We start from the raw sequence: 26,710 nt of genomic DNA, 5'->3' as shown, positions 1-26,710 counted from the left end.
TTACATTCTCAAGTATATTGGTTCTTCTTCGATTTCTTTAGGGTTTTGGTCAACAGGTTTCTGGCGTTGATCATCTTTATATAGATACCGGCAATATAACCTCCATGTCCAATGCTATATATTCTCTGGTGGTCCTCAGGGTTCCTGTGTGGTCTTAAATGGCCCAAGTTCTGGCTTTAAAGTCTCTTGTTATGTAGCGTATATTTCTAAATAGATCTCGCGGCTGATTGTTTTGATCGTGGCTATTATTGTCTTTACATGTATTGTGATAGTGCTGTTGTTAATCAGCCTTACATCTTCGTTTTATTTCTTTGTTGAGATTTCTTAAACTTGCTTTTTCCTTTCACTATCTATACCAATTTTATTATTTTAAGGGTTACCTAATATTCATGTCATTGAGGCAACGATCATCAAGGAAAAATACAAAGGAGAAGATGTCTTGATCTCGCGCATACCGATAATTCCAACGGACGTATTATTTGACTTAAACGTTTAAAATTTCTCGTGTGTTTAGCTTTTGCAATGACAATAAAAAAATCACAAAGCCAACCGTTGGAAGTTTGAGGAATTAACATGTTTCGCGCATGGACACTTATTCGCGCGTCGGAAAACCGTCATCGTTGTATATTTATGCAACGCAAGAAAAAACAAAAATATTATTATCAGAAATATCAGAAAGTATTACATTGCATTGTATCAGCGCCGGATAAACCGGGCGACTGTCCGGAGCGCCAGTGGCGCACCGAGGGGGGGGGGGTTTGGGGGTTAAACCCCCCCCCCCCCCCAGGACCCTATTCCGACACTGTTACTTACACATTTTAAGGACTCAAAATGGAGGTAACACCATAAAAAAAATTTTGGTGACCAACGAAAACCCCCCCCCCCCCCGAGGCAAATTCTAGGTGCGCTACTGCGGGGCGCCGATATAAAAATAAAAGAATTTTTACATCCATTATTTTTTAGATTTTATAAATTAAAATTGATCATTTTTATGAGACATTGATTGAATAATTGTAGCATTATTTATAAGTAAACTATTTGCATAGTCAGAATTCATAATAATTTCAAAAAAGATTAATAGACAAAAACATTTACTAACAAAAATATTAAAACCTAAGAATTTTTATGGCTTTTATCACGTAACATTGATGCAGACAAATGCTTTTTCTTTATTTTTTTTTTGAAAAGTTAATTTGTATCAGTATCATATATCATAACAATCTACTGAAAAAATAGGCGAAGATCAAATTTATAAATTACAAATATCAACAAAATTATGAATAGTCAGTGATACTAGATACTGGCGCCTAGCATAAGCCTTAGTGGTTAAATGATTTTGTCTCTGTAAACTTTCATTAACAACACTTGCCGTGCGTGCTAAAGTGAAATATAAAAGGGTTTGGGTTGTTTAAATCAGAAGAAATCGAGACCCAGTTAACTGAAAACGATTCTTAATTAGAATTGAGTCTGGATTCCGGCGAGACTTCTGCATCTGGTTCCGAACAATACAAAATGAGATGATCACATTATTGGCATCTTCTGTTCGTGACGATATTTTAGAACGTACCCGTAAAACGAAATATTTTATTATTATTTTAGATTTTACTCCTGATATGAGCCAAAAGGAACAACTTTCATTTATGTTACGTTTTCTGGATATAGCGACTTTAAATTCAAGGAGCATTTTCATAACTACCAAGAAATTGAAGAATCAAAAGGCCACTCATTATATGAGATAATAAAACAATTATTGAATGATTTTTAATTGAACTTAGATGATTGTAAAATCCAAGGACGTGACAACGGCTTTAACATGAAATCAAAAACTATAGGTATTCGAGCTCGTGTAAAGAATATTCTCGTGATTTTTTATGTCATATGGATGCCACTCCCTCAATTTAGTTATTGGGGATGCAGCTATATCCTAAACCCAATCAGAATCTTTTCGTAGTATTGTCCATTGTTTATACACAGTTTTTTCTGCTATCTTGCTCCTTCGTCGCTCGACCTTCAAATGCGCTCGTTATGCTGCTATTCCATGTTACTTTGCATTACTTGTAAGTAAATAACTATTGTATTATCTATAAAATAAATAAATTTATACATAGTGCTTTATTGTGTAATCTTAATTTTTTGCGTTTTTTACTGTTTTTTAATTTGCAGTAAATTTATATATTTTTGTGTAAAAGGGCCGCCATATTTTGTTTTGCTCAGGGCACTCAAAACCCTAGAACCGGCCCTGGCTAGTAAATATATATATATATATATATATATATATATATATATATATATATATATATATATATATATATATATATATATATTTACTAGCCAGGTGTTACAGCCGAACTTCTAAAGATTGCTGGTAAAACAACTTGGAAAATCCTAGCAAAAATATACACAGACTGCCTAAAATCGAGACATATTCCAAAAAAGTGGAATTCAGCCAACATAATCCTTATTCACAAGAAAGGTAGCAAGGAAGACATTAGAAATTATAGACCGATCAGCTTGCTACCTGTGATATACAAGGTATTCACCAAAATCATTAACAACAGAATACAAAACACACTTGACGCTGCACAACCCCGAGAGCAAGCAGGCTTTAGAAGTGGCTTCAGCACAATGGATCATATTCAAACATTAAGGGAAGTAATGAGCAGAACAAAAGAATATGATCTACCACTGGCGCTAGCATTCATAGACTTCGAGAAAGCATTTGACTCCGTATACCCAAGAGCAGTCATAGAAGCTCTTGTCGACCAAGGAGTAGATAAACCATATGTCGAAACGCTAGCAAATATATACAAAGAAGCCACAGCTAGAGTAAGCATATATGAAAATACCCCAGAATTTCCCACTCAGAAAGGAGTCCGACAAGGAGACACCATATCCCCTAAGCTCTTCACTGCAACCTTAGAAAATATCTTCCGGAAATTAGACTGGAACAACCAAGGTCTATGTATAGATGGAGAATACCTAAACCATCTTAGATTCGCTGATGACATCATTCTAATTGCTAGAAGTCCTGAAGAATTACAACTGCAAATTAATGACCTTAATACAGCCAGCAATGAGGTAGGCCTAAAAATAAACCTAACAAAGACTAAAATAATGTGCAATGATCTGATCGCCAACGTGGAAATAAAAATTAATGAAACCTCGCTAGAAGTAGTAGATGAATACATATACCTGGGACAGCTCATACATAAATCGGGATCACTACTTCCGGAAATCAACAGACGAATAAAACAAGCGTGGTCAGCATTCGGACGAAATTCCATAGTCTTCAAGTCCAAAATGCCACTATACCTCAAGAAGAGAATATTTGATCAATGCATATTACCCGTCTTGACATATGGATGTGAAACTTGGATATTAAAGAGAGAAATAACGTCGAAACTCCAAGTAACTCAAAGAGCAATGGAAAGATGTATGCTAGGGATAACAAAGAGGGATCGTAAAAGAATTGAATGGATACGGAGGCAAACCCAGGTGACTGATGTAATCCAAAGAATAAAATCCCTGAAATGGCAATGGGCAGGACATATGGCAAGAAGAACAGATAACAGATGGACCACTAGAACAACTATGTGGTACCCCAGGAACGCTAAGAGACCAAAGAGGCGCCCAAATCTCAGATGGGATTATGATATTAGAAAATTAACAGGAACAACGTGGTCTCGAATAGCACAAAATAGAAAAATATGGGCGCAAATGAGCGCAAATTATTACAACAACGTATAACTAAGACATCGTCGAATAATAATAAGAACATAGAATAACTTTGAAATAAGGGAGGCTGCACCGTAATTGGAAAGGGTTGATAAAGCTGCACATGATGATGATGATGATATATATATATATATATATATATATATATATATATATATATATATATATATATATATATATACTAGCATAGCAATGAAATGTTTAACAATGGAAGTGAATATCAGAGAAAATAGTGAAACACCATCTAGAAGACAAATGTTCTTAGTTCTTATTTTGTATTGAAATAAATACGACCATAACAGATATGATTTTGCGTGTATTTGAACAAGCCACAAATTGATCCCATTTTATTAAGTATTTTAGAAGGAAGTAGTTTTAATTAAAAGTAATAATTGCTTCATAACAGCAGAATAATTGCTTTAACTTTATAAACCATAACCTATTCTAATTACGAAAATTATATAACTAATCATGGACGAAAATATTAATGTATCAGTACGCTCAAATACCTATCAAACTTATATATAGGTTGTTTTGAGAACATGTATGATTTAATAGGCGTGTAATTTTTTTTTTCAATTGTCTCTGCCAACCGCTTGTTTTTTCTAATTATATATTTTAACGATAACCGTTGAATTAATTTTGACCCTTCAGTTCTTTCTAGGTAGTCACTGAAATGTAGCGCCTCTCTAAAAGTAGCTCCATTCTTTCGTCTTTATTGAGAACTCATCAGACAGTCTCGGAAAGGAAAAAGTAGGATCCTTTAGCAAACTTTCCATTTGACATAGTGGTATTGGTACGTAGCGTCATCTACTTTTACTTTTGTCTATTATTTTAATTGTCTCACTTATTCAAAGTCAGTTGCACAGATTTTATACTTGTTTTTACGTGCGTATCTGCCATCTGTATTCAGTTTTTATTTTACCATAAACTCGTCGAAGGATTTCCTTTTCCATATATCTTATTTGCTTATCCTTTGTTTATAATCATGTTTTGCAACCATAAGATAGAGTTAATATGGATATGTACACCAGTTCTTTCTATTATCTTCTATGTCTCTAATAGAAAGTATTTTTTTTAAAGAACGTTGAATGTTGTTGTTTGTTGAGGAAATGAGAGTGAGGAGCTTCTTCTTTATTACAAGGTATTTCATCTTATTAGCATCAGTTGGTAAGATCCAATAGTATACTTCAGTCAGTTTTCGAATTATACATTAGCCTATTTTTCTCGTCATTTGCTACAATTACTTGATCGTTTGCGACGAAAAGATTTGGTAGGCACTGGTTCCTCGTTATATATCTTAAAGAGCATTGGAGATACAGAACACCTGGTCTTATCCTTCGTAATAAGGAAAGGGTATGAAATATCGCTACATACATTAATAATATCTTTTAATCTTTGGTTGTTCGTTTTTCTACAATTTGTTGTGGTACGAATATATTATCAAAACAAGTTTAATTAAGTAAATATACATGAACTTACCGAGTGTGAAGACGATAAACTCCTGGTCGGTCGATGGTAACGAACTTTCTTGAGGTAAACCGTGTATAGGGCGCCATCTGCCTTCTCCTCGCCCCACAATCGCCATGTGGGCTGCTGGAAAAAATGAGACCCTTATAGATAAACTTACGACAATAAATAGTATTATAAAAAATTAAAAGTACTTTTAAATTTTAATTTAAAGCAGGTGCTCACATGACAACTACAAATTAAGCACCAAAGGATAGTATTGAAAGGATACGAAAAGATTTGTTTTATTCGTAACTTAATTATTAGTGAACGCACATTAACTACTTTGCAGATATAGTAACACCATTAAATAGATTATCAAGGAAGAATCCATCATTCACTTTGTCTCTATCCGTGTCTCGGGTTATACCAATGTCAATCCCCATTACCGACATGTTCAGCCTAAGCGTCTCTCCAGATCTTCCCCTCCTAATCCTTCTAAACCATCAACTACGAAATTAATTATCAAAGAAGAATATAACATCCTAATGAACAGCTGAATACCAGACAATTTGAAGCATTCAATCCACGGTTTATGGAAATAACCATACGGTTTTTTCCCAACTTATCGGTCTTGTTTTGCTTGGAGTAATCTTTGTGCGTCGTTACTCAGCTTTAAAATAGTACATTTTTCAAAGAAACATTAAAATTTGGTATAATGCAAAAGTTGCTCAATCAATGTTATAATTATAATACATCAGGTGATTGATTCTGTCGCGCTCTCCTTTGATAATTAATTTCGTAGTTGATGGTTCAGAAGAATTAGAAGGGGAAGATCTGGAGAGACGCTTAGACTGAACATGTCGGTAATGGGGATTGATATTGGTATAACCCGAGACACGGATAGAGACAAAGTGAATGATGGATTCTTACTGGATAATCAATTTAATAAAGTAGATATAGGGCTAGATTAAACAGCTTTGCCGATCTTAAGTCCAATTTTCGAACTCCTCTCTTAATGAGGATGGGATTTGTATTTTCTTCTAGCTGTACTATCATCGTTGAATTAGTTGACTATATCTCGATTCAATTCTACAATTATTAAGAGTTTGTTCAAGGCCCACATCTCGATACTGTTAAATGCCTTTTCATAATCTACGAAGGCAAAAAATACGGGTAGTTGCTATTCATTTGCCTTCTCTATCGATGGTTTCATTGTCAGCAAATGGTCTGATGTAATAATATCCTTTGAGGAAGCCAGCCTGTTCTACAGGTTGCTAATTAAACATTTTGTAATTCAACCGCTTGGTAATAATTCTCGTAAGCATAGATACAGTAAGGACTATTTCATGCGAAAGTGGTATTGAATCAGGGCTCAGTGCTAGGTTCATATATTCCCATTAGTACTAGTTCAGTACTAGAGGAACTCCAAGCGGACAATTCGTATGTCAATGTGGTGTTCGAAGGACATATTGAAGGAGGATTTCAGAATAGAGGTAATATGTATATATATATATATATATATATATATATATATATATATATATATATATATATATATATATATATATATAGGAAGTATTTATTAAGGAAATAGGATGTATAAATATCAAGGTGGAGTACAGTTGCATTAGGATATATTACATCGAAAGAAGCCTGCGATACCAAATTCTACAATGTAACAAAGACAGATCAAAAACTAAAACTAGTTAACAAACACGATATTTGCTTTAGCAAATTAAAAATATAGGCTGTGTACTAAGAAGACTAGGTAAAAATATAGAAAAATAGATATTAAAAGTATTATACTCCTGCATAACGGTCAAACTTTTTAAACGTGTAACATTAAGACAGAAACACTTCTTATCAATTTCTTTCGGGTGTTTGAGTTGTCACAGAAAAGAAATAGACCAAATTACTTTCTGTTATCTCTGCCTTCCACCGTTTTCGACGTTTTCACATGTCACGACTCGACCGATCTCTCGGCCAATATTACACCGTTCCCGAATAAAGCCATTGTTCGTCGGTCTTCTATTTATAGATCCCAAATTGGTAGTACAATAAGGCCCAATTTAATTTAGTAACACGTTCCGTGTGTAAATGCTATTCATGAATGTAAGTAACTATTTGTGGACTTGATTTAACACTTCTGTGTCTTCATGACAACGGTCACAATTTGCTCGATGTTGCCGGTTCTTACAAAATGTTTTAAATGCACAATTCGATATTAAAAAACTATTCAAAAAGAATTGATACACAAATACAGCAATTATTTATAAAATATGTATCAAAAAAAAAAGACAGTGAAGGGTCCATTTCCGCAAAAAATTATCTAGTAATTTTTGTTTGATTTGTACCTTTAAAATCTCGATGTATATTTATTTTTGCTTGCACTTTTTGTACAATATAGAGGAAATCGAATTTTACGATAATTTCTAGTAATCAATCAACGTATAGTGGTTCTAAAAAGATGAATGACAAACACCGTTATCAAATACCAACGTGACTAATTCTGTTTTACAATGCAAAATCTTTAGAAATGTATTAGACATCGAACAGGTCATTTCCTATCTCAAATTAAAACCAGACAACCAGCTTGGAAATGCGATTCTTAAATCATAAATTAATGTATTTCCGGTGTACGATTGTCCCTTTGATTAAAATAGTAAATACAATAAGATTAGTAGTAGTGCTTGAAGTTTTTTTGTGACAGTTTAGTTTTATAATTAATATATACTATGAAATTGGACTCAATTTCAAGATTGGTAATATTCTAATCACTCTTCCTGGTTTCAGCTCGAAAATAGTTATCCAAATATAAGTTTTTGAACCACTCACAAACTATCTTCTCCAGGGTTAGAAACGAAACTATTGTACTATTTTAATTTTTTGTCTAATTCATGATAACAATTTAGACATGTTATATACGAGGCATGTTTTTTAAGTAAGTACCGTTTTGCGATTCCGCCGCCGCAGCGGTACGGTCGGCGTTCCGCGCATGAGCGCTGGTTACCTACATATCTTGTCTACGCACTGACGCCATTACAGTCTGATTCTTCATTGTATACTTGTTTACTCCAGTGTTTAAGATGCCTCCAACAATCGTGAGTCGCGCTGATTGTGAAGTACGGGCTGTTATACGATTTCTTAGTGCTAAAGGCGTAAAACCGATCGACATTCATCGTGAGATCGTTGAAGTTTACGGACAAAACATTATGAGTGATGGAATGGTAAGGAAATGGGTGAGAGCATTTAAAGATGGCCGCACAAATGTGCATGATGAAGAACGGAGTGGGCGTCCTTCGGTCGTTAATGAAAATTTGGTGCAGAAAGTAGACGAAAAGGTGAGAGAAAACAGACGCTTTACAATTTCATCATTGTCCGACTGCTTTCCTCAGTATTCTCGTAGTGTTTTGTATCGCATTGTTACTGAGAACTTGAGAATTACCGAAAATTGTGTTCACGTTGGGTTCCAAAAATGTTGACGGATTTGCACAAAACCCAACGTTTAGGCAGTGCATTGACTTTCCTTGAGCGGTACCACAGTGAAGGTGAAGATTTTTTAGACCAAATTGTTACTGCTGACGAAACGTGGGTGGCCTACGTCACACTAGAATCAAAACAACAATCCATGGAATGGCGACATTCATCATCACCCAAAAGAGTGAAGTTTAAGCAAATAATTTCTGCCCGGAAAATGATGTGCACAGTTTTTTGGGACAGAAAAGGAGTATTGCTAGTGGAGTTTCTGCCTCGTAATGAGACAATCAATGCAGCGTCTTATTGTGAAACATTGAAAAATCTGCGTCGTGCAATCCAGAACAAAAGACGTGGTAAGTTGAGTAAGAGTATCGTTTTGCTGCATGACAATGCCCGTCCACATGTGGCTAATCAGACCAAAGATCTCATCAAATCATTTAAATGGGAAACTCTAGATCATCCTCCACACAGCCCTGATCTGGCGCCCAGCGACTACCATTTGTTCCAGCACTTGAAGAAACACCTGGGCGGTCAGCGTCTTCAAGACGATAACGAAGTCAAAACATTTGTGATGCAGTGGTTAACAAGTCAGGCGGCAGAATTTTATCAGGAAGGTATTCAAAAACTGGTGCCACGTTATGACAAGTGCCTCAATATTCACGGAAATTATGTAGAAAAGTGGATTAAGGTACAGGCTTTCATGTAAAAATAAAATTATTGCCATATCTTTGCACGTCTTTTTTTAATTCCAAAACGGTACTTACTTAAAAAACTCGCCTCGTACATTTCAAAATAAAATACCTTAAAATGGCATTGTCCGTATTTTTGACGACCATTCCTGGCATGGCCCTATTGAAGAAGAGTTCATTTACTCGTAAAATCAGACTGGTACGATGAGGAGTGTGCAAAACAATATAAAGAAACAAAATAAACAAATCTAGACTCTAGACAAAAAGCGAATAACGAGAGAAGATGAAAAATTAATGTTGAAAACAAAAAGAAGTAGTTGGAACACGGACTACAAGAAATCAAATAAACAAATGAATACGCAAAAATTATAATAAGAATTTTATCAGAATAGAAAGGAATTCTGGAATTCATACTTAAATTATCCATCGTAAGAAACAGCGAAAGAAAAATCATTCGTGATCAGGACTAGATACAGGAACAGTGGGCAAAAAACTTGAAGAGAAACTAAATCTAAGAAATAAGATACATGTTGTTGGGTCTTGTCATCAGACTTCCTCCTGTGTGAAACTCTTAAATAACCTCCAGTTCTCTAGGTTGCTGATTCACTGACATAAAAGTTAATATAGCTGTGTAGGTAAGGTGCCAGCGGTATTGCTTCTTAAAAGGCTTAAATTTAGCCCAATAAAATAAGTGAGGGAAGTGATTTTAACACATTAATCTAAATAAAAACAAATAAAAAAAGGATATGTAAAATATATAAAAAATAAAATATTAATAAGAAATACTAATAATATTAAAACTAATGTAACTGTCAAGAAACTAAAACTCACCAATAAAGTAAAAGGAAATAATGAAAAATTTGAAAATTATTAATACGATAAATATATGCAAATGCTTTGTTTGTGGAGAATGCATATATTTAGGTATCTACAGGGAATACATATACATTTTCAGTATATTTTCAAAAAATATTACACTATAAAAATACATATTTTATGGGAACGAAGAGCGTCATAGGGTATCGAGATTTTTCATTATAATTTCATTTTTTATCTTATTATATCAGTAATATATATTCACATGAACATCATCTACACTGAAACATGTTAAAAGGTCGTTGAGTTGTTCAAAAAGCTTTTGATGCAATACTACGATAATTAATGGAAAACCAACTTTGTAAAACTGACAACGCGGTACAAGGTTTTCCGACCGTCTCAGTTTAGAGTTTTAGGGCCTTAAACGGCTTCTCTTTTGTTACACAATTTGAATAGAGCAGTCAGGATGTCTGAGATATGAGATACGGGACGAAATAAACGAGTCATTGTCGTTTTGTCCAAATCATATTTAGATCAAATTAAATAGACACAATTGGTATTGTATCTAAATGGAAACTATGTAAATGAAACAACAAATGGTTTAAGGAGGATCGCAGAGCAGAAATAGAAGGACAATATGGAACTTCTTGATTGTATGTTTTAGATAAAAAGTGAATAATGATAAAAAATTTTAAAAATAATAAGCGGATGTCAAAATAGTCAATTATTATATTTTAATCGATAACAAAGGGTAAAAGTAAACCAATTAGTTGTATCATAAAAGAATACACACTGATCTTTTGTTAGTTTTACGTTTTACTTATTTAATGCATACGATGTAAACACGAAAGACCTAGCGTTTAAACCATCGTATTTTGATGCCTTCTTTAAATTTCCCAAGCAAAAACCACCCTGCTTATGACGTGACACATAAGGTTTGACATTGTTAATGTAAAGTTTGGTTAATACTCCAGCCATCAGAGACGAAAATGCCACTAAACCTCTAAAAATTATACGAACAAGCTGAGAATGTCAATTTTGGAGCCCAAAAAAAATGCAAAAAGTTTCTACTCTCTGGCTTCCCCTTTAGGGGGGGAAGTGTAGGTTATTTAACTTTTAATTTGCTGATAGTCCAGTAGTCAGAGAGAGTTCACCTCTAAAAATCATACGAACAAGCTGAATTTTGCCGTGAATATTAATTTTGAGATCCCAAAAAAGATGCAAAGAAATTTACCACTTTTACCCCCCAGGCTTACCCGTGAAACCCCTCTCGTAGGGGGGTAAAAACACAAAAAAATCGATTTACCAAGAATCTGTAAGTCAAATGAAATCGTAGGCTTCCACGGCCAGAGTCAGAATTATAGTTTATTCGTCTTCCGGGTTTGGACCGTGTCATTTGTGAGTGACCCAAAAGTGGGTTCATCTCGACGTTTCGCTACAATTGTATGTAGCTTCTTCAGGAGAACAAAAAAGAAGGAAAAAAGAGAAGAAGAAAAAGAAACAAAAGACAAGAAGATGGGTAGTTAGCAACGGTAACTCAGTTACTCAACGCAACCAGAGGCGAATACTAACTACCAAGATTTTTTCTTTTTCTTCTTCTCTTTTTTCCTTCTTTTTTGTTCTCCTGAAGAAGCTACATACAATTGTAGCGAAACGTCGAGATGAACCCACTTTTGGGTCACTCACAAATGACACGGTCCAAACCCGGAAGACGAATAAACTATAATTCTGACTCTGGCCGTGGAAGCCTACGATTTCATTTGACCAACCTCTACGGGGAGGTTATATTCCGCAAAACCTCAGAGTTCTCCAATCTTCGCTCTAAAGTTTCATCTCTACTTTCTTCGCTCACCTTCCTCTCTAGATGTCGTGATAATAACTTGGTTCCCAATTTTCTTGTTCTAAAACATCACATTTCCTCTTCATCTTCTTCCCGAATTCTACATCGAGCCAGCCTATCTCTACTTCGTGAACGGATTCAACATATTCGAAAAACCCTTAATTTTCAATCCCAAAAACTTTTTAAGCTGCATCTTGAACTTTCCAGTATTCTTAGTGTCGATGATTGGTCACTTTTAGACCGCATTTCCTATCATCAAGCCGACAAAATCCTTCTTTTAAGCAACGAAACTCACAAAAAGAAATTCCAATCCCTTGTATCTAAGAAAAAATCACATTCCACCACTTCTACTTCTCTTTCACCTCTTAATAACACCGTCGTTAATCTTTCTTCTCACCAATTAACAAGTGCAGAAAGCAGTCTTCTATCTAAAGGTCTTAATTTTGCTATCACTCCTTCCAGAATTCCTACCGAAGAAATAGTTTCAAATGTGGAAGCGGCACTCCGCACAATTCCTAAAATTCCAGCCGACCGTATCCGCTTTGACGTCGCTAAATGTCTTGATACAGCCAAAATCCCTACTTCCAATATATCTCGTGAGGAATTCATAGCTCTCAAAAATCTCCGTTCTCTTTCTGAGATAATAATCCTTCCTGCAGACAAAGGTAATGCCACAGTCATCCTGGATACTCCTTCCTACATAGAGAAAGTAAACGACTTACTTAGGGATACATCCTGTTATAACACAATTTCTCGAGACCCCACTCCTAGAGTCGAACGCGAAATTTCCCATGCCATCAAACAATCCGATCTTTCCGATGATGTTAAGAAGTCCATAGTTCCGAAAAACTCCATCTGCCCCAGAATTTACGGTCTTCCCAAAATCCATAAAGACAACGTACCTCTTCGTCCCATTGTGACTACGATTAACTCTCCTACCTACAAACTCGCAAAGTACTTGTCGAATCAGTTTAAGACCTATACTGGTCGTACCTCTTCTTATGTCCGAAATTCCACACATTTCATCACCTTAATCTCCTCCCTCACGGTCGATCCCCAAGACATTCTCGTCAGTTTCGATGTATCATCCCTATTTACTAATATCCCCATACATGACTCTCTAGTTGTTCTGCGAGATCACTTGACCAATGATAACAAGTCTTTGGTTTTGGCAGATCTTGCGGAAAAATGCCTCCTTTCAACATATTTTTCTTTTAGAGGCAATTTCTACAAACAAATATCTGGAACACCAATGGGTTCTCCCCTTTCCCCTGTCATTGCTGACATTTTCATGGAAGCCTTTGAGTCTTTAGCCCTAGAATCTTACCCCTTAAAACCAAAAGTCTGGTTCCGCTACGTTGATGATACATTTATCATCTGGCCCCATGGTCAACATACCCTTTCTCCCTTCCTAGATCATCTTAACTCACAACATCCGAGTATAAAATTCACAATGGAAGTAGAAAATAATCGGTCCCTTCCCTTTCTCGATGTGTTAGTCACTTCCAAGCCCAATGGCCGATTGGGTCACTCTGTTTATAGAAAAAAGACTCACACGAATCGTTACCTACATGCTTCATCACACCACCATCCTGCCCAAAAGAATTCTGTGATCAACTCTCTCATCCATCGGGCCATTTCGATTTCTGAACCTGACAACCTTAGAGAAGAACTTGGCCATCTGCAAAAAACCCTTGTCGCCAACGGTTACTCCAAGTCCACAATTCAAAATATTACACACCGACATCTACATCCCCCTTTACACCCTAGGACGACAAATTCAGAATCTTCGGGTAATACTCCTGTGGCTTTTCTTCCGTATATTCGAAGTGTCACTGATAGGATTGGCAAAATTCTTCGCAAGGAAGGTATCAGGACTACTTTTCGACCACCCAAGAAAATCTCACAATATCTACCCTCTCCTAAGGACCCATTACCGCCCCTATCTTCCTGTGGTGTCTATTCTATTCCTTGTTCATGTGGACAAGTGTATATTGGCGAAACTGGTCGTTCCGTCAAAACTCGGATTCAAGAGCATCAAAGATGCATTCGATCAGGTCTTTTCTCCCATTCTGCAGTTGCAGAACACTGCCAAGAAACCGGTCATTCCATATTGTTCGAAAAAACTCATATCATTTCTAAGAGCCCCTTCTTTTATTCCAGGAAAATCCGCGAATCTCTAGAGATCCGAAAAAATCCACATAATATCAATCGAGAGGAAGGATACTACTTGTCTCCCATCTGGAATCCCAGTCTAGAGCCGCCGTCCGGTCCCGCTACCACGATGCAGCCACATGATTGGCCAGCGCGCGCTTCTTGACGTTCGCGCCACGAAGTGTGCCGATACGTCCCGACACGACAGGTCACCGCGACTATAAATAGAGCGGTAGCGGAGTAATCGTCGGATTCACTCCCTGCCTCTCGACGCGTTAGTGTTCTGAGCTGTTGGACGTGAATCCCTGTCCTGGCATTTGGTTTTCACCTCTGGCTGCGTTGAGTAGTTGAGTTACTGTGACCAAATGCCCATCTTGGTAGTTAGTATTCGCCTCTGGTTGCGTTGAGTAACTGAGTTACCGTTGCTAACTACCCATCTTCTTGTCTTTTGTTTCTTTTTCTTCTTCTCTTTTTTCCTTCTTTTTTGTTCTCCTGAAGAAGCTACATACAATTGTAGCGAAACGTCGAGATGAACCCACTTTTGGGTCACTCACAAATGACACGGTCCAAACCCGGAAGACGAATAAACTATAATCTGTAAGTCGTAGAAAAAAATGTTTCTAATAAAAAATGTAGCTGAGATAGGGACCGTTCTCTCAGAAACAGCGCTTGGAAACGACCGTCAATTTTGAATGACAGTTACGTGCGCGAAATCAATGTTCAATAAAATTTGTATCACCTCGACGGTAAAAATTCGATATCTTTTGATTCAAGTGTCATATCGACAAAAATCAATATGCGTTTTCAAGGTAGAGAGTGCAGCTTTCGTATGCAGTTTTTGTATTTTGCCGCGAATAAACTCAGTTTTTATAAAGGTGTTAAATTTTTTAAGATTCTCGCGAGATCAATAAAATTAATCACTTTCATTGACCAGTTGTAGTAAAATTTCCATTTTTAGAGATTAGTCTTTAACTTATGATATAAAATTTCAATTGTGAGTTGTAGCAACAAATTTGAGGTATTTGAAATATGAATAAAAAACGCATAATTTAATGTTTTATATTTAAAACGATCGCACATCACGGGAAATGACTCCATGATGACGGTTTTTTTGTGGTTTATGACAGAAGTTTGGTTCTTTTGAAAAATGTACTAGTTTTATTGAAAAAAAGTTTTTAAACGTTCTAGATGGTTTGTTATGTAAAAGTTTAAATCCAGCGCTTTTTAATCATATTTCAAATGCGTCACATTTTTTACCAAAACTCAGAACTAAAATTTCATGCTATAGGTTTTGAAGGTTAGGCTCTAGTAATCGAAACTTAATGGTGGCCAGTCAATAACAGGGATAGATTGTATGAAAATCTTGATCTCATAAAAATCATAAAAATGGCAAAAATCGCGCAACGTTTATTTATTTAACACCTTAATAAAATCTAAGTTTACTTGCGGCAAAATAAAAAATTGCATACGAAAGCTAAACTCCTTACCTTTAAAACGCATCTTGATTTTTGTTGATAGAACACTTGGATCAAAAGACATCGCATTTTTACCGTTGAGCTGACATTCAAAAATTTACGGTCGCTTTAAGCTTTGTTTCCGAGAGAACGGTTCATTCTACACAAAAAGTAACACAACATTTTTGTTTTAAATTATCTCAGCTACATTTTTTATTTAAAATATTTTTTTCTACGGCGTACAACATCTTGATAAATCAATTTTTTTGCGCTTTTGTCCCCTGCGAGGGGGTTTTTAGGGGGAAGCCCGGGGGTCAAAGTGGTAAACTTTTTTGCATCTTTTTTGGAGTGCCAAAAATTAATATTCTTGGCAAAATTCAGCTTGTTCGTATGATTTTTAGAGGTTGAGTGGCATTTTCGTCTCTGACTGTAGTATGAAGAGGCTAGCCAAATTGCACATTGTGAAACTTTGTGCATATTATCCGAAGCTCTTATTAAAATCCTTGATCTAGGTGCAATTTTATGAGCTTAAAAAACAATCTGCGTATAAGCTTCTTCATGGTAACATCTAAAATCAGCTTCTTCAGATTTTTCAACGTAATTATTGTGAGCTTGATACGAGTAGTACTGAATACTGATGATCAACGGTTAAAAATATTTTTTTGTTTTGGATAATACTAAAAAAAATTTAATATCTCAATAATTAGCCAAAAATCGTACCAGTGCCTCTTTAAAACGATATTTTTGAGGGCTTTGTAAAAAATCTTAAGGCCTAATCAACTTGTTGACATCCTGAAATTTTATATGGAATTATCCAATTCCTTTCGAGCTGGACGTTCAGAATCGTTAATTGAGGGTGATAAATAGCAATCAAATACTAAATGGATTTCTACAGCATTTGTAAAACAAATTTTTATAAATTTGGGCTCAACCATTTCGGTATTCGATTTCAAAGTTTTCACAAATGTTGCTTTAGAAATTTTCAACATTTCACCAGTAGATAAAAAGAGTGCAGGCAGCATGGGTGCGAGTGGAAAAGTCAAGCAATGTTCTAGATTAATTTTCTTTTGTATGCTAACTGCCAGAAGTCGTAAAAAGATGTCTCGTTCCTTTTTCATCAAAACCTTCTTATTTTTATGTTTAGTCAAGAGAACTTTTGTGATGTTTTGAGAAGCAAAGTTGATGATATTGTTACGTTTTATAGGTTTCTCAAATCTTCGAGGAGTTGAAAAGCAATTTAAAATAAACTCTAATTTTTGTTGACTGCCAGTTTCAATGACGTTCAGGAGGAAATCGACAACTTCATTAGATGTAGCTTTTCCAGTTGAAATAATAAATAACTGTTGTGATCAATTGTATCATGAAATGGATTCATAGTTCTTCATGATACATGACATACTTCATTTTTTTTAATTATTATAGTCTGGACAAAATTATATAGGGACCTCTTGTTTTTTATAATTTTTAACATCAAATAATTTTTATCTATTAAAAATATCGGTCAAGGTCTTTGTTACATCGAATCCTCTAGTATAACTGTACTTTTACTGTGTTCATGTTGTTATTAGTTTTAAAATATTATTTTAATGTTGCAAAAGTAAGTTTATGTAGTTTTACTAAACCTAATATTGATAATAAAAGAATAATATTGTTTGGGTACCTCAAATTTTTAATATCTAATTTCCAACTTATCTTCAACATTGAGAATGGCATGTGCACCCTAATGTGAAACTTTCAAGATATTGGAAACTTTTCAAAAGATAAAAATTTCAAAAAAACTTCATACTGTGTCATTGTCTCGATGACTGCCACCGACCAGAGGAAGAATATAATCGAAAAGAGCAATGAGTCGGTATTTTATTCTATTCTTAGAATAAATCGAGGCGTAAACAGTTTAATCGGAGATTTCTATTCGATTATTATCACGAATTGTGTCAAAACCGCATCTTCGCAAAAGTTCAGTGGGTTTCGCTTTGATATGGCGCAGACGAACGTCGAGTCTGGAGTTTGGAACCGGAATTTCCAAGAAATCGAATTTGTTTAGAAATATTGGACTTCCTACATCATTCATTGACGGAACGGGACAGGCCTGCTGTAAATTACAGACAGGATATTTGTAATGCTCAGCAATTTAAATTATACTGAAATTTTGTTTAGAATATAAATAATACTCATTGTATTTCGCGATTTATTTTCCAGATTTAATCCTTAATCATTTGACATTAATATTATTTTTTAATGTCGACGATAGTGTAAAGGTATCATAACAAAATGACAGTTTTGTAGAGAAAACTTCCAATAAAGATTATCTCTTAAATATTGTATTCATATAGAATTAAATAACAACAATTGATTGCAATTAAAATTACATTTTACATTTAGAGAGCTCAAAGCTAAAACGATGAGGGTAGGTACATTATGGAGATAATACTAATTTCTTGTACTTTAACTCAAGTAAAATATTCTATGGTATCTAACTAAGCAAAAAAGACGAAGGTGTACAAGCCATTCAACTTTGAAAAATACGTATTCTAGGCTAAAAGAATGAAGGTGCTACATACGGAGGCTAAAAGGATGACAGTCCAAATAGTTCAGACTCATGACCACAGAGGTCTCTGTTATGTGCTGTTTGTTGCCCAGATGTTTTGTAAACGTACATACCTGTGTTTATTTACAGTGATACCTTAGTTGATTTACCATAATGATAAAATTGAGGTTATGTAGACATGAGTTAGGACCAGACTGTAAGTATTTAAGACTTGAGTGCTTTAAAAACATAAGTTTAAGTGAAAGACGAGATATCCTTTCTAAGTTCAACATGGTCTCATCACATGACAAACAATCAATGTATCTTTGTGGACTGATAGTATGCTGTCCTATCATGCGCCATAGGCCTAAAAAGCCCGAAGCTGAAGCAGATTGTCACACATTTTCGTATATTTACAAGGTAAAATTTTTTGAACCTGGTCACTCCTACATGGAGTGTGATCGGAGGTTCGCTCTAATAGAAGAACTGAAAAATAAAAATCCTCAGATATTTGTACCTGATCACTAGTGTAACTTAATAAAAAAGTTTTCAAAAAAAATTGTTGTTCATAAAATGAAAGATTTTGTGTCCCTTTCAAATTTGAACAATTTCATTAAATTTCGCTAATGTTTGAATTTCATTAAAGATCCAAAAAAGGATAGCGAAAATCATGTGATCAAATGGAGAGACATTAAATCGTCCAAATATAATAAAAACCAAACATACCAATTTTCTTTTAAAAATACTTTAGCCGAAGACTTCCCATTTTTTGAATCTGAAAAATGCAATAAGAATGTTGGACGACCGGTGAATAATGTTACTTTGGAGCCTCTTGGAGATCAAGCAAAATTAAAAGTTAAGTCTCAAAAATGGGAAAACTTACAACAGCTGCTAGATTTCATACCCCTCATTTACCATCAATTTTATATTGATTTGCCGCATGAGTCAAAGCCGCAAAAAACTCAATGAAAAAGGCAAGCACTGCTGCTGAGTCTTCAAAATAAGATGCCAACGACGAACAGGATAAGTATATAGATTTTTTGTCAGATTATGAGTAACTTTAGTGTTATAAAAGAGTAAAATTTGTGTTTTTTTTTAAGAAAAATAAATATGAATTGAATAATAAGCGTTTGTTTAGTTCTTTTTATATATTATAAAGCCATTTTTGCTTAAAGGTAAAACAACCTAAGTGCATTTTTTAGTCAAAAGAGGTAAAAAAATAAAAAAAAATTCTTACCAGAAGTATCTTTAAAATGTTATACTTATTTTGAATTGTTTAATACTTTAAAAATTTTTAATTTTGAACGTCCAGAATTTTAACGGAGCAAAAACTTTATTTGCTTTATTTCTCAAAATGTATATTTTGCTACTTAGGCGGTTTTGCTTCTGACTCCTTCACTTGGTAAATGTAGTGTTACACCAAGCCCTTGCCACGCCCCTGATCGAACATACGACGTGAAGATTCGTTCTACAACTGTTCTATAAGGCCGCTGGGAAAAGTCTAAGACTTCCGGAAGCGTGGGGTGAAATATATAAAAGCAATTTCCGTTTTAAGGAGCCAGTTTAAAATATAAATTGTTACGGTTAAATGAATAACTGTTATAAATGAATCGTGTTTTAGTGTTGGTGTTAGAAGACTTTGTATAAATTAAAATAAACATTACAGTATGTTGTCATAAAAATTATAATTAAATTTTGACTGACGTTATTGTTATTTAATTTTGAACAGAAGTAGTGAAATCTGGACGCATTTTGTGTGTCTTCGGTAATATTTAGACCAACTTGTGTAGTAAATTATTATGGCAGTATTACGTGCAAATGTGCATATTTGAGCAGATCTTGTATAATAAGTTTAGTGTTAATGTATTTCCATTATGGGACACTATCTATGTGCACTTTGTGGTCAAATATCGTCGATTGTAATAACTCGAATTATACAAATATAACACAAGTAAAGATAATAATATCGGCGCAGTTTTGTTCTAACTAACGAAATAAATATAAATAACGTCATTACTTATCCATATTATCATAATTTAAACCAACGTTCAGCCAGTTATAGTTATTCCAGTGATAATTTAGAAGCTGATGTAATGTTTTTTTTTCTTTGGATATACCCATATTCAAATTTATATTTATGAAAACAGTTCTACTACGATAATTGAGGATGCGGTATGATTTCAATACAAATGTCCAACGCATCCAACAAAACGAAACAATAATATAATATGTACACAATGTTAATTATTGCGTTCAATATATACACTGGAGTGCAAAATAACTGGACTTTCCGATATTTATGTATTTTTTCATTTTTAAATAAAAACTTAGCTATTTAATGTTTTTCAATTTATTTTTTTTTTCTACATTGGCGATAACGTTTTTTTCTTGTTTGAACCTATTTAGATGATTTTTGCGAATCACAACAGTTCTACACAAACTTTTTATTATTAATGTGAAACAGTGTCTTAAATTAAACAGTATTATTATATGTTTATTTTTGTATTTTAAGTGTTTAAAAGTTTGGGTTTATTTTTTTTTGTTTTCACCAAGAAAAGATGACACCAGAACAAGTAACACAAGCTGTTGCTTTACAGGATGATGGGCGGAGCATTAGTTACTAGGAATTTTTAGAAGTAGTGTTTAATGCAATACAAAGATTTCGGAAAACAGGAAGCCAGGTGAAGGTACATCAGTTTCCGTTTATACCGTTCGAAGACGCTTAAATGAATACGGATTAGGGTCTAGAATACCTGTCACGGGACCTCTATTAACAGCAGATCATCGTAGGCAACGTTTACACTTCGATCGCGAACATCTTAATTGGGGTGATAAAGAATGTTGAATATTTACGGATAAATCAAAAATTATCCGATATTCATCAGATGGGCGGCCTAAGATTTGTAAAAGAACAGGTGAACGTTATCATCAATGTTGGTTTACTCTCAGAGTTCAATTTGGTGGAGGTGGTATAATGGTGGGGGACACATTTCCCTAGAGGCTCATAGAGGACTTATTATAATAACAGGAGTTACTTAAACGCTGAAAGGTATATTGAACACTGTTTGAAAGATCATGTAACGGCATTTGTCCCATTTGCTGAAGAAAACTTTCGTCTGATACAAGATAATGCTTGTCCGCACATTCTAAGAATAACACGGGATTACTTGAATGAAATTGGAATTGTTTTATTACCATGAACTCCAAGGAGTCCAGACTTAAATCCAATAGACAATGCACAGGATATTCTGGGACGACGTATTCAACGTAACCATGCTGATTTTTAAATCATTAATGACTTAATGCAATCAGTTCGTGACGAATGGAAGCAAATCCCTCACGAAGAGTTTGCTGCCTTACTCTGAAGTATGCCTGATCGAATGAGAGCACTTATTAAGGCTAGTAGGGTAATACACCTTACTAATTATCGTTTTTCATTAAAAAATGTTTAAAATTAAAAAAATAAATTTTTGTTCCATTACAGATTTTCAAATTTTTTGAATTTATTCTTTTTTCTTTGTTAAATTCTTGATTTACAATAAATTTTACTTTTAAATTTTGTTTATTATTAAATACTTAATATCTTAAACGTTTTAAACGCATATTTTTAGGAAAAATCTGAGCGTCCGGTTAATTTTACACTCGAGTGTATTATGATAGTGCCAGGTAATTAGAGAATGCATTGATATCTATTCTCCGTTTTAAATTATTGATAGTAGTCTTTATACATAGATGACCTGTATAAAGACTGTTGCAAGCTTCTGCCTTATAAAAACTATGCCTCATACATTTCCAAATCGAGTTAAGAAACAGCTCATTTGCATTTTATATCGTATTGTATTCGAAGTTTGTCGAGGTCGTCATTAATATGGTCACATTTCCATGGTCAGAGAAAGCGCCAATACGCTTGCTGACGATATAGTAATACTAGCAAGAAGCAAGTACAGTAAAACCTCAGTAAGCAACCACTCCTAAATTTCGACCTGAATTTACAACCTATTCTGAATTCCCGCTCATTAGAAACGAAAATCCCCGTTCTTTTATACCTCTTGATACCGACCATTCCCTTAAACCAGCAGGAACAGCCAACATCGGAATTTCCTAGTAGGTACCCGTCTATGATAAAAACACCCTCAATAAAAGAAACGCCTTAAAGAAAAATAAAGAAGAGGCCAGAAATTTGTTTTAAGAAGGTGGTTACGCTGACCAAAAAAATTTCCTAAAGAGCGACTTCTGTGGATCAAGCTCTGTTCAATTAGTTTTGTAAGGCTCGAAACATGAACAATATCTGTGCATATAATTCAAGCCAAAGCCCTCGAAGTTGTGCCATATGTAGAACTAGGTGATTTCAAGGCATCAACTGGTTGGTTAGAAGGAACTCGTCGACACGATATTACTTTTAAGACAATATGTGGTGAGTCCGCTGATGTTAATATCCAAAACTTGAAATCTTGGAAAGAAAAGCTATTTGCTATTTTAAAGGATTATGCCGAAAATATCTGTTTAGTGAAGACAAGACAGTCTATACTATCATGTGTTGTCAACAAGAACATATGCAATGAAGAATGACAAGTGTCTTGGAAAAAAAACTGCAAAACAACGAATTACAATTTTGTTGTGTCAAATATGGAAGGTGAAAAGGAGGAACCATTTATCATGGCAAGAGCAAAAATCCTCGATGTTTTAAGGGGCACACATCGATTTCTTAAATGGGTGTCCACCAAAAAAGGCATGGATGGTAGCATAACTTATGACGACATGCCTTCATAAATTTGACACGAAGATAAAAAAAGCAGAATAGAAAAGTTTCTGGATAATGCTACATCTCACTATAAGATTGCACTGGATAGTATTAGACTTATTTTTCTTATTATAAAAAAAATTATTCCTATTTCTAAATTAATGTCATTGTGTTCATTTATGTTTCTGATAAATTAAAATTGTTGTTGATTAATTAATAAAAACATTATATTTAATCAAATAAACAACGTAAAATGCAGATCAGTCGCCACTCTTCTCTAGTGACCAGCTTTTGATTCCCCGAGGGTGGTCGCCATTGTAAGGTTTTACTGAATAAAGAAACGACATTGGTGACGAATTAAATATAAAAAAAAACGTATAAAAAACACCTTATATTGGACAAGAAGTCTTGTGCGTAATTAGTTGCAACTTATTGCTGAAAGAATTCGAAAGGGACGTATATCACAAAAGACATTGCGAAGACATAAAAGTAATGAGACACCCAGAAATACTTATAGAAAACTATAACCACAGGGGATTTAAAGATTTCATTATTTTAAAATAAAAAATGACTGCGTATTTTAACTGAAATGCGTACAAGAAATTGTAGACTGAGAAACCTGAAATATTGAAGAAATTCAAGAAATAATAGTAGATGTGGAACAATGAAGATTATGCGAAATATAATAAATTACTTTAGATAATACTCTGAAACTGCTCCGCTCTTAAAAACCTACAGAGAGTATTATCTGATAATGTGTTGTCTGATATAAGATAGGAAAAATCTACCTACAAAGCCTCTGGATATATACTAATTTTCTTGCTAATAATTACTGAGAAGGCATCAGAAACGGCGCAAGAAAGTGGGAAAACAATAGGTCTTATAGGTCGTAATAGGAGAGCTTCCCTAAATAATCAAGTTTTATATATAGATTTTAATTTTAGAAAAATAACGAATTGAGCATTTTTATCATATTCTGTGTGGGAGCGGTATATATGTGTTTCTATTATTACGAATACTCACGATAAGCTCATCACAAAAGCACACAAAACCCTGTAAAGCGCCTTCGCAACAGAAATCGCCCACTTCCACCATTTATAAAATTACTACTCACAGTTTCGAAACAGTAACACACAAAATTAGATGAAAGACTGTCCTCGCAGTAGCATATAAAAGTCCGACCCCAATCAAATATCATTCCACAAACGAAAGTCTGGCACAAACGAAAAACTTTAGAAACTTGTTCACTTTTTGTCTTTAGTAAATTCGAGCACTTTACTCGAACGAATTTAAAACAAAACTGGTGCTTTTGTTACGTTTACATTAGCGATAATGAAAATTTTTATCGAAACCACAACAGTGTTTGCTATGACAAAACAAGCGATGTACTTTATGAGATACGTGCCCATATGAATCATAAAAAGTAACGACGATTGCACGGACATTGCTGATAACGTTTGTTACGTATCTAATTTTTGTGAATTTTTATTTAGAAGTGTTATCGCTGGCAATTAGGTAGTTTATATCGTCATATATTCGTATGCTGAACCTTTAGTAAATTCCCAAATTATGGTAAATAGATAGAATCGATTTTCCACTATATGTTCATTGTTAACTAAAATATATTGATGCATTTCTAAAAGTTCTTAAAATCAAAGACCTGTCGCTTGTGACTTTTTCTAAACGTCGTCAAAGTGCTGCCGAATCGGTCGATCTATGGAGAAATCGGTAGAGACGGCATCGCAGCTGACACAATTCAGTGGGAATCATTGTGTTTAAATTAAAGGCTCCTCTTTATAATCGGCGATTACATATAAGCGCGAGCACGACTGTGTAGAGAGCACACTCGGCTATACTTACCCATCATTGTCTACGATCGCCTAAAACCTATGAATTGTCGGTTTTGCAGAGACGCAACAAAAGGAATCGCTTGAATAATTTGTGGACGCTTATAATTGTGCCGATCATAGACGATCACACGATCAGCCATCATCACCGAAAGTGTAGTGTAGGCATCATCGGCGTATATAATAACATGTTAATATATACATACATATATACAAACAATGTTAATGTATACTTGATATATATGGTAGGCATAAGAAAACATCTCCGTAAGTGTCGGTGACCGAACATTCCGCGGCGGATTCGTTATCCATTCCGCTTTCAGATCAGCTCGTTTCACCATATAGTCTTAGGAGACCTACTATTCGTTGCAAGATAATTCGGACGGAATTCCCCAGATTAAGAGACTGGGCCGATATCAAGCATAAAATGACTGTACTCCCTTAATGCTGTAACGAATAGTCACCCTTAGTCTTTCGTTACATTAGGTTCAGTTTTAAATTATATCCAAAGTTTGAAGGTACTTTACTAAATGATACCAAGTCGGTGTAGCCAGGTACGTATTTCAATTTTGAGTTGTTAACGATTGGTAAATAAAATTTTAAACATAATTTTGTGTACCTATTTAAGTTTAATCAGTTAATTACATTTGTACTTGGAATTCAGAATTACAAATTTCTAGACACATAAAGCCAGTGTTTATAAGAGATTAGAAAATTTCTTAGAATTTTATTCAGGTAAAAGGATAATGTTCACTTAATATCAAATTATCACCAAATGAGCTTCTGTTAGAAGAAAGTTTATTTGAAACGAACTTGATTTTTCTTTTGTTGTTCATTTATAGCAGAAGTCAGTGTAATAACTATAAATGGGTGACATAGAAATGATTAGTGACGATGTCCTGTACAATCCTGCCACTATTTCAGGAAGTGAAGACGAGTCTGAACCTGAAAAACGTTCTGGTTATATTCAACTCACACACGATGCAAAGCAAATTGTGCTTAATGTTTACAAATGTAAGTACTCGTTAAAAATACTCTTTTCTAACCTTCCTAATACCGGGTGAATTTTAAAACGACAAGTATCAGGTGGGGCGACTTCTCGCACCAGTAGTTTAGTTCATTTTTAAGCGGAAGGATTCGATGTATCTCATTAATCTTACCATTTTTTTAACTCTTTATTGTCTGTACACTTTGTTTAATACCAATTCAACAAACTAAAAATCAAAGACAGAAGACAGTCATATTCAGAAACTCACCAAATAAACAGGCAATTTTAGCAGTTATCAGAGATCAGACATACTTAGGGCTAATTGCACTTTACAACTTCTTAGAGAGACAATCCCAACTAGAAAGTGATGCTTCGAAGAATATAGACAAAAATATGCTAATAGGGGAATTATAAAAGTTCCCACTGTGTAATAGCAAGAATGGAATTTCAAAGATAAGAGATACACATTACAATCAACTGCTAATATGTAAAGAATGCGACTGCACATCATGGCAAGTAATTAATACAGTCATTAGTAACCATTTTCCAGAACTTTCGTCTAAACTGATAAAATCAGATTTGTAGAACGTGAAAACACTCGATACCACGTGGGGCAAATTGTCGCCCCACATACATTTCCGCGAAATCCGACGAGAATATTTAATTTTCTGTTCGCGGTATTTTGGGTTTTACTACTTCTTTGTGCTCTTAATACATCAACTACCAATGTCCTAAACCGTCAAAGCGATTAATTAAACTTAATTACAGATATTAATAAAAACTTTAGAGCTGGGGCGAGAATTTGCCCCACCCGGTATTAGGAACATTAGGAAGGTTAATCTTATTTACCGATTAATTAATTCATAAAAAACACAGAATTCCGAGAAGAATTCCTTAAAAAGTAAAATTACATATTTAGGTTTTCTTTCGACGGTTAAATCAGAAGCGATCAAAAGACGTTTTTTTTGACATAAGTGATCCACTGTGTAC

The 26,710-nt window shown here is 34.5% G+C and overlaps 1 protein-coding gene across 8 annotated transcripts in view; it reads right to left on the bottom strand.

Moving 5' to 3' along the window:
- The window catches only part of Rgl (Ral guanine nucleotide dissociation stimulator-like), a 325,958-nt gene that overhangs the window by 24,442 nt on the left and 274,806 nt on the right, over positions 1–26,710 (bottom strand). For 2 of the 8 annotated variants that reach the window (XM_072537244.1, XM_072537238.1), the window contains exon 2: positions 5,218–5,331. In XM_072537244.1, the coding sequence (XP_072393345.1) occupies positions 5,218–5,331 (114 nt within the window). Of the gene's footprint in view, positions 1–5,217; positions 5,332–23,908; positions 24,203–26,710 lie in introns of those variants that run through there. The other 6 variants (XM_072537245.1, XM_072537239.1, XM_072537240.1 and 3 more) reach the window with 5 other exon arrangements.

The sequence above is a fragment of the Diabrotica undecimpunctata genome, chromosome 7, assembly GCF_040954645.1.
Source record: "Diabrotica undecimpunctata isolate CICGRU chromosome 7, icDiaUnde3, whole genome shotgun sequence".
Classification (NCBI taxonomy): domain Eukaryota; kingdom Metazoa; phylum Arthropoda; class Insecta; order Coleoptera; family Chrysomelidae; genus Diabrotica; species Diabrotica undecimpunctata.
Note: the sequence above shows the minus strand (reverse complement) of the source record. Positions and strands in the feature narration are given on the sequence as shown.